This window comes from Rhinolophus ferrumequinum, chromosome 2, assembly GCF_004115265.2.
Source record: "Rhinolophus ferrumequinum isolate MPI-CBG mRhiFer1 chromosome 2, mRhiFer1_v1.p, whole genome shotgun sequence".
In the NCBI taxonomy this organism is placed as follows: Eukaryota; Metazoa; Chordata; class Mammalia; order Chiroptera; family Rhinolophidae; genus Rhinolophus; species Rhinolophus ferrumequinum.
In genome coordinates, this window is record NC_046285.1 from 82,974,867 (window position 1) to 82,984,519 (window position 9,653).

Here is a 9,653-nt window from a genome sequence, read left to right on the forward strand (position 1 = left end):
AAACATTTGCTGCTTTATTTTTTTATTTTTTTATTTTGCCATCCAGATATTCACTATATACCAATCTAATAACTGTTTTGCTGACATCTTAATTTCCTTCATTACTATTTTTCAAACAGAATAATATTTGAAACTCAACTATTTTACTTCTTATTCTCCAGGAAACTCTGGAGCAGGTAGGCCTTGCCTTCCCTCTAGGAGAAACTTGTCTATTCCCATTATGAATTCAAAAAAGAACTGAGTTTTATTCATATCTTAATTCCTTCAATATTTTCTGTATGTTTCAGAGTCCTTTGAAACTTCTCTTATCAAATGCCCTGTTGCAAGAGAAAGTTTGTGAAATGTAATTCTTACCTCAGTCAGAGAAAAGCTGTCTATTCCACAGAGGCATTAACAGAATATAGAATAAGGTGTCTCTCTTGGTTCCCACAAAGTAATTTTGTTTAATGTAAATTTCTAGATCAGACACCCATGATATATATAAAAGTGCTCAAGAGTCAAATTGTTTTATCCATTACTTTAGATTATTTGTGCCTGTCATATCCTCTACTATACATTCCTCATACGAAAGCGTTATGAAATGTTTGAATGAAGTGGTTTACTATTAATAGTAACAGGTAAAACGGTATCCTAACAGTATGAGAGTTCATATATCATGCTAAGATTATACTACCAGAACTCAAATCCTCAGTATTACCCCAGAGCATCAGGTAGCTGCTGCACAGACAACCTGAAAGGGAATGTTGAACCATGTCACCAGTGCAGCTTTCAATTCACAACTCCAGTCCTCCATAACATTTGACGCCGCAGTATTGTTAAACTCACTGCTCACAGAGGCTGAAGTCAGTTGGATGCTCTTATCCAGAGTGGTGATTCGTCCACCAACAATTTCATTGGTGTTCCTCTTTGGCCTCAGCAAAATAATGAAGCACTTGGGAGCAAATATACAACCCAACAAACCGCAGTCAGATGCCAAGGTTGTAAATATTTCCGCAGCCACTTGGAACTTGCCTTTGGTGCTCAAGTAATCAGGGACAAAAGAGATCCAGACAATGAAAACGACCAGCTCCAGAAGGTGATCCATTTTCCTTCATCGTTAATTATCAGCAACTGGCGAGCCACAGCCACAGAGCTTATAAGAAAGCATAGCAAGGCCAGGAAAATATCAACTCCAAATATAGAGCATAGAAATTCCATAGAACCTTCCTCACATTCCAGAATGAGCTTTACATTTTGATATTCCATGTTCTTGTACACCCTTGGAGACTTCAACACTAAGTAGGCTGTGCATATGCCAATGTCGACTAGAACCATTAACACAATGGTTTTCTGATAAAGGGGGGCAGATGGATATAAGTCGGGTTTTGGATTTTTTTGGATTTGGAAATTCTGTAGGCTAAAAACAGTGAAATAGTCTTTCCAAGACAGCAAGACAGGCAAAGAGAAAAGCCCAGGGCCAGAGCGCCCTGGCGGCCCATGCAGAACCAGTGGTATATGGCTTGCCAATAAAAAGCATGGAAGACAGCAGCGTGATGACCAGAGAAACCTGAATGAGAAAGCTCAGCTCCCCGTCACTGGCGTTTACAAGCGGAGTGTGCCTGTGTATCACATACAAAATTGCGGCTGCCAAGACCACCAAACACTCCAAAGATGGAGAGAATGGCAAGAGTGAATCCTAGGGCCTCGTCATAAGCAAGGAATTCCACCTCTTTCAGCAGATACTCGCTCCTTTGTGCGTTTGACCAATAGTCTTCACCACGTTGTTCACACTCCCTTTGACCTAATGGACAAAGAACAGTGGATTGACTGCAAAGAAATCCAACTGACCCCTTCAGCTGTAATAGCTCTGAGCAGCCAAAGGCCTATTGCAGGATTCATTGAGATCCCTTTATATATAGAATATATAATATCTCCCAAAACTCAGTGATAAAATGGTCTTTCAGAATGCAGCTATTATTACAGATTGAGAATTATTTTCAATTTCAGAAACTCAGTCTCTCTTCTTGGTTTCAGCCTTTCCTCCTGGGCTGTGTTCAGTAAGATTCCTCTGTCTTTCTCTTCCAGTTATCCAGTTGAGAAGGGAGGTGTGCATCCTCATAAACACCAGAATAATTCATAGATGATTTCCCGTGTATAAGAAAATTAAAGCTACTAAGGTGAAACAATCAAGAGAATTCTGTCAAGGATAAGGTTAATTAAAATACTAGTGTTTTCAGTCTTCCATTCAGTATCACCCTCACCTACTGAAGATAATTTTGTCTTTGCCCAATCAGCTTTGCCCTCCTCACCCTCCAGATGTAGATTTGAGAGAAGAGGTAGAGAAAGACTGAGAATAAGAGGAGAAACAAAAATGACCGTGTTGACTAAGGTTGAGAAAATATTTGGGGCCTTCAGCTGGGCAGAGGCTCTAAGGGAGAATATTGCAACATAAGGAAAACTTGTTTGAGATAAATTTGTGGTAGATTATGAAATGGATCTCTTTCATATTCTTTGAAAGATGCAGGTACAGACTGGAATTCCCTTTTAATGACTCTGACTGCTGGACTGGACTTCTCTTGCTGTAACTGTGCAGAGACTGTTCAGGTTACATGGTGCGTATTTTCCAATTGGGGACATTATTACACTTTTAAAATTTTTTTTAAATGAATTGCTCTTGAAGGACTTTTGACAAAAGACAAGTACAAGTTTATTTTTATCTCTTCTACAACAGAAGGTAGAGATAAAAATAAACCTGCTCCAACATGCTTCATAAGGCTCAGCATCACCAGCCCAACTAAAACTCTGGTCATGAAGAGCAGCAATTCAGCAGGTTGTAGTAAAGAATTCATAGGCCAGTAATTGCAGAATTCATCTGTCCTACAAACTTTGAGTAATTATGGCTTTAAGACAATAGTCTTGATCTTATAGTTCCAAATTAGAGATAATATAGTAAAACATAGAAATGTAATTCACTTATTTTTCCAATTATTTACTATTTTTTCTGTAACTAATGTGTAATCTATTTCATAAATCAAAGTAATTTTAAATACTATTCTTATGAATCTGTTTATTCATATTTCACATACTAAAATTTTTTCCCCTCTTAAATTCATAGATGCAAGGTTTTTTTCCAACTATAGAAGCTTTAGCACTGAAACCTAGTGTTACGTTTTTTCACACTGCACAGACCATTCAATAGATTATAACGATTTTTGTTATAAGTTGTTCACCCCTATTTAGCTAGAAGGCTCCAAAGAATCTCTTTGCCAAAACATATTTAATCTAATTTCATTTTTATGTCAATGAAGAAAATGACCATTTCTACCTGGTTCCCATGACACGTGTCCATCAGCACATGGGATACAGTGGAAGCAGCATATTGGTTCATTGTCTGGGTCCCAGGATGACACAGATGGGTGCACACCGAATGGGGAAGCTAGCAAAGACAAATACAGCACAAGTAACAGAGTCCCTTGTTGCCACCACTTGTGAAGCTGAGAGAGTTCACATCTGGATTTCTGTGGACGTTTTGTGATATATTAGGAAATCTAGGACAGCTGAACAAGGATAATAGACAAAAAGGAATAACAACATATAGAGCCTAGAGAGGAATTTTGCTAAAAGTCAGTCTTGTGGTTGCTTCTAGATACACAAAGCTAATCCTAAAGTTTTCTCTTTCCAACTTGGGGACTCAGACCATACTCCATGCCCATGAGAATCCGGGGAGGGGACTCATTTGTTTCTGCTTTTGGAGGGCTGAGGGGTCTGTGACCCCAAGAATTATCTTGAGAGCCTGAAAAGTATTTCTTTCCACAAGGTCATTCCAGCATAGTCTAAAAGTAAAGATGTGTTATAAAGTGTAAGTAGAAAAGAAAGATGAAATATCTGTTCCATAGGGAAAATTGGCACAGGAAAAGGTCTTTTTGCAGCGCTTAACACAGAGAGGGAGTGATAGTACATACTTAGTAAATTTGTATTGAGCTACATAAAAAGGCTAGATTTCTAAGCTACATTTCTATTGAGCTCCCTTGAACTTCCTATTTAAAAGGGAGATGAAATGAATTTTCCATTAAGCAAAGATTTATTGTGGAAAGTGAATAATCACATTTATATTTTTTGGGGAAATCAGAATTTTCCTAAGTTAAATTTGAATTAGTTAACAATGGAAAATACTTAACTAGAAATCACTGAGCTCAGTTATGGTATGTAACATTACTGAAGTACGTATTGCTACACAATAGATAGGCTACTTGTAAGGTGTGTGTGTGTGTGTGTGTCCGTCCACAGAATGAACTGGATTTCCTATCTCCTGATGCAGGCTTCTGAAAAGAGCTTTCCACATACCTTACTTTGAAAAATCATCATGAACAATGAGCCGAGGCCTTTTTGTTCCATTTCTCAGTATCCCATCCTTTCTCAACCCTCATGATCTAGCTTCCAAATCACTTACCTCACTAAAATGTTCTTTACCATGTCTGATAGCTTTTCCTCTAGCCACGTTCTCCTTTATCTCTCTTCAATATCTGGCACAATGGATCTATCCCTTCTTGAAATGCACTGGGCTTCCACTGGGTCCTTTTATTTATTTTGTTGGTTCTACTTCCTCCACCTTCCTCATGACAGTGGGCAATTTTCTTGGGTTTGGTCCTTGATCCTCTGCCTTTATCCCTTGATATAAAGCAGCTCATTCATTCCCTTGCTTTGAACAGCTGCTCTATATAAGAACTCCCAAGTCTTGATGTCTAACACCAGCCTTTCCTACCTGACCTCTAATTCTACATTCTAAACTTCTAACACCTCCCGACTTTGAGTTCCCACCATCACCTCAAATTCAACATGTCTGAAATTATCCCCATTAACCCTATTCCTCCTCCCAAATTTCTCACTTCTGTCTCTGACACCATCATTCTCACCCATCATCCCCAACCGTGTCTTCCATTACTTGTCTATATGTACCCTCTCCTTCATGCAGGCCCGTCTTCTCACCAACATCCAGACTCAGTTTACCATGATGAGTTAAATTTGCCTTATACCGTTCACTAATTGTTTGATGCAGGACTCTTGCAAATCCAATATGTCAGCAAACTCCGTGACTTCTACCTGTAACATCCAGAATCGACCTACTCTGTACCACATCTCTAGTGATCCAAGCTACCTTCATTATTTTGGATTATTTTATTGGTCTTCTCACTGATTTCCCTAGTTCTACTCTTGTTCCCCCACTCACCCCACTCCTTTAGTCTATTTGCTATATGGCAGACAGAATGATCTAAATCAAATCATGACTCTCCTCTGGAAAGCGTTTCTCTTGGCTCTCCTTTTCACTCAGTGCAAAAACTATATCCTTTCAATAGCCAATAAGGCCCTACATGATCTGACCCTCTCTTGCCTCTCTTACCTCTTCTCCCACTACTGTCTCTCTCTCACTCTTTCCAGCCACACTGATCTCTTTGCTATTCTTCCAAAATGGTAAGTACGCTCCTGCCTCAGGGCTTGCTGTTCCTTCTGTTCGAAATGCTCTTCCCCTAGATAATGCATGGATTCACTTTCTTTTAAGTATTCCTTCAAATGTTCCCCAGTGAAGCCTTCCCTGACCACATTATGTGAAATTAAAATATGGCAATCCCACCAGCACTCTCTATCTCAGTCGTTGTTATTTTTTCCTCTGTAACATTATCACTCTTTAAGATAACATATAGTTCATCAATTTATCTTGTTTATTGACTATTTCCTCCCACTGAAATGTTAAGTCCATTAGGTACGGATTTTTTTCTGTTTTGTACACTGATGTATCCCCAGTTCCTAGAAGAGTGTCTAGCACATATAGTATTGTGCTCAATAAATATTTGCCTATTTAATTAATTAGATCATAAGTGCTGTGAGAGCAGTGGTCTTTTTGCAGGGCTTAACACAGGGGGAGTGATAGTACATACTTAGTAAATTTGTATTGGGCTACATTTGAACCAATTTCTTTACACAAATAAAACCCCAATTTTAATTTTAAAAGATGAGAAAAATAAAATTACTGTGCCCTAATGAAACATTAAAATAGCTTTTACTATTTTAAAAAAATTTTACTATTTTTTTCCATCATTTTTAGTAGGCGCATTCTATGAATTTTGTTTATGTAAGTGGTAACATCTTCTCTTTTTTCGTGCAAAACATTATATTGAGCACCTACTATATGCCTAGCACTAGGGATACAAAAGTGAAGTCTCAGGCCCCACTGAGGGAGAGAACTCTGCGCCACAGAAGATGGTTTATAGTGTAGCCCAAGGGCAGCTCTTCTTTTCTGCAATGAGAGATGTTTTATACATCGGTGCTATCCAATATGGTAGCCCCTAACCTCACATGGCTATTGAGCACTTGAAATGTGGCTAATGTGACTAAGGAACTGAATTTTTAATTTTATTTAATTTCAATCCATTTAAACTTTAAAAGCTATGTGTAACCAGGTGGTACTGTATTGGATAGAGCAGCTCTAGGTCAAAGTAGTAAAATGCCCCTAGAGTGGCAAACACTGATAAGGCTTTATTTTTATATCTTGTCATAATGTATGCAAGTGCTGCTTAAGGGTGGGCAAAGAAAGGGAAGAACTACTGTATGTGTGTGCACGCGCACACACACACACACACATTTCACAGCCAGAAATCTGACCCATGTTTACCTTTTGTACAATGGATTGTTAGCAAATTCAGATTATCAGTTACGGATCCCATTTTAGGACATGACAATTTCGGGGCTAGGGGAGTAGGGCAAAAGCCTTCCGGATGAAGGAATCTTGCTATGAACATTATTAGCTCAGAAATAAATCAGCCTTCCCACACCGTATTTTCACTTGTGGAGAGTGTAGTCTAATAACAGTTCACAGTAAACCTGCAGCACTGCCTCTCAACCCTTAATGTATACACGAATCACCAGGAGGTCTTGTTGAAACACAGATTCTGATTCAGCAGACCCGGGATGCAGCCAGAGAGCCCACATTTCCAGCAGACCCTTGGGTGATGCTGCTGCTGTGGCCACGACAGGCCTTCCTCTGATGAGCCATGTGCTGCAACATACAAAACCTGTCCTTTTTCTCTGTGACATACAGAAGCAGGAAAGGACCCACTAGAGACCAAGCTTTTCTTATTTCTGAGCAATCCTAGAATGTCCACCTTGGAGAAACGGAGGCCCAGAGACAGGAAGTACCTATCCTGTCAGAGCTAGGGCTGGCCTCACCACTCCAGTTCCAGACTCTGACTCCCACACCCAAAACTCCCTCACCCCCACCACCTGTGATTGATGTAAAAAGAAGACAAAAGGAATGGCTTACCCCTCACTTTTTGCTGACACTGGTTCCCAAATCGACTCGTTTGCTGGGGTGGTTCTAGCGTGAATCAGAAACAGTCCTCCAATAACAAGTAAATGGGTTTTGACGTCTACATACCCATTCAAATCAAACTTGCCCAGCAACCAACAGGTCTGTTCTTCTTCTGTCTCTTCTTTGCCATCAATGCTCAATTCAGCCCATACAAAAAGCAAGAAATCCTAGAACCTAGTATTTCTTTCTGCTGGCCATTTTAGTAAGGTGCATTTGGAGGAAATGGCCAGTGTTAAGTGTTTTAACGAGGCCCCTTGATAGAGTGTTCCAGTGAGTGTGTGTCACGTCTCCGTAGACTCAGCTTGCCACCGCTTGCCACATAATTGACATGCCTCCGCCAATCACAGAGCCTCATACTCACCTGCAATTTACGGATTTGGATCAGGAGCTGAGCATTCCTTTGGAAAAGAGCCTCATAAAAGTTTGTTGTGCTTAGTAATAACATAATAGTGGGGTTTGAGTTTAAAACAGAGTCATTGCATTTTATAGAAATTGTCCCTTTCTTGAGTACCTCAGCCTCACTCATTCTCACTTCAGCCACCCTTGTGGGAGCTGATCCTGACTTAAAGGGGAGAAAGGGCATTTTTCTTCACCAGAAAGTTTTTTAAAAGTGGCATCATGCCAAGCTCTTTTGTTAGGGGCATATAAAAAGTCGCGTGGGGGATTTCGATGAGAAGACACCATTTTGAATCTATGTTCTGTCTCTTGTACAAGTGTGACGGTGCGAAAGTCATTTAATTTCTGTTCCTCAAGTTCCTCATCAGTGACTAGGATAATAAGCTACCCTAGAAAGGTTTTGTAAAGCCCGTAAGAGTTCAAGGAACATTTTTTACAGACATCATTTTCTTTAACCGCCTTCCTCTTCATGGTAAAGTGTTGCTCTTGGCTTACTTTGCTGACTTTCTCACTGGTGCAAACACAAATCCCTGAGAACTTCTGCGTTCTTTCCTGAGAATCTTTCCTTCTGCCTTTCGTGCGGGGCCCCTCTCAGGGATATCTCCCAATCTCTTTCTCCAGATCACCTCATCATGAATTCCTAGTCTCCCAGTCTCCTTCTTTGGTCGTTCTCAAACATCTCCCCTTGGAGTATAAGTTCATATTTTCAGAACACAATCCCATTATATGTATCAGGAATATGAAAAATGTGTATACCTTTTGATAACATGATTTTACTTCATAGTATTTACCTCAGTGACACAATACAGATCCACACAAACGTGATGCATAAGGACATTGAGTTCAGTTTTATTTATACTAGTAAAAAATGGAACTAACTAAATGTACACTATAGGGAATTTCTAAAATCGATTATGAGGTATTCACATGATGGAATACAAAGAAACCATTTAAATCATGTTTTAGAAAATACTCACAAGGGAAAAGCTCATAATATGCTTAAAATGAAAGTAACCGATAACAAAGCAGCACATACAATTACATTCTAAATGTATAAACTTTACCAATATATTATAGCTCTTTCATCTGTACATTTCCATTAAAAGCACTAGAAAAACTACTGCAAACTGAAATCAAAAGATGAAAAAAAGGAAACAAAAACCCCTTTTCCTATTATTTAAAAAACCCAACTGTTATGTTTCCATGTTCATTTCCAGTCCAAATCAACACCCATACAGTACTTGTAATCATTTGCTGGTTGTCCATTGTGGGTGATTTCAATTTTCTTCTTTATATTTTTCTATATTTTCCCATGTTCTACAATATTCTTGTATTTCTCTTATAAACAGAAAAAAATGATACTACAAAAAATAATGGCCCCTCCTTTTTTTTACAACTCCTCTGTTCGTGTACATCCAACTCCAACAGTCCCCCAGCACACACACCCTACATATTTACCACCCTAATATCATGACGATTACAAGTCACCTTGGTCCCACCAGCCCTTCCACACAAAAGTCATTTCCTTCACCTCACCCACTGAAGGATTTCCAATACACAATTGTTGGTTAAGTGTACTCTCTACCTGACCCTGGAGAATCCCAAAAGAGAGGTTCCTATTACTACTTCCCAGGTGAAATTGCAGCCCCATGTCTCAGTCTCCCCACAGCAGAGCAGGCCTTCACAAGTGAGCTAGCAGATGGCACACACTCCTCGCCCCTGACTGAGGGACAGCTCTGTCTGTCAGATGTCTGCCTCATTTTAGTTTTCCAAAGTTTGGATAGTCCACAGGTTCCACCCTCAGAGTTTCAAAATGATAACCGAAAAGACTTAAAGAAAACTACAGATTCCCAGAAGAATCTCTTCCTAGATGTGCTTCAGAGTCTGGCTTCATCCAAACAAAATGACACTCTGG

At 39.4% G+C, this 9,653-nt stretch overlaps 1 protein-coding gene across 1 annotated transcript; it reads right to left on the minus strand.

Annotated features, from left to right (window-relative positions):
• Nucleotides 1-706: 706 nt before the first annotated feature.
• On the minus strand, nt 707-7,027 carry LOC117032904 (vomeronasal type-2 receptor 1-like). The gene is given in 8 exon segments (XM_033124628.1): nt 707-1,071; nt 1,074-1,365; nt 1,368-1,493; nt 1,496-1,642; nt 1,644-1,780; nt 3,305-3,370; nt 3,373-3,415; nt 6,938-7,027. Coding segments are annotated over 8 exon segments (1,266 nt in total).
• Between the last annotated feature and the right edge of the window lie 2,626 nt (nt 7,028-9,653).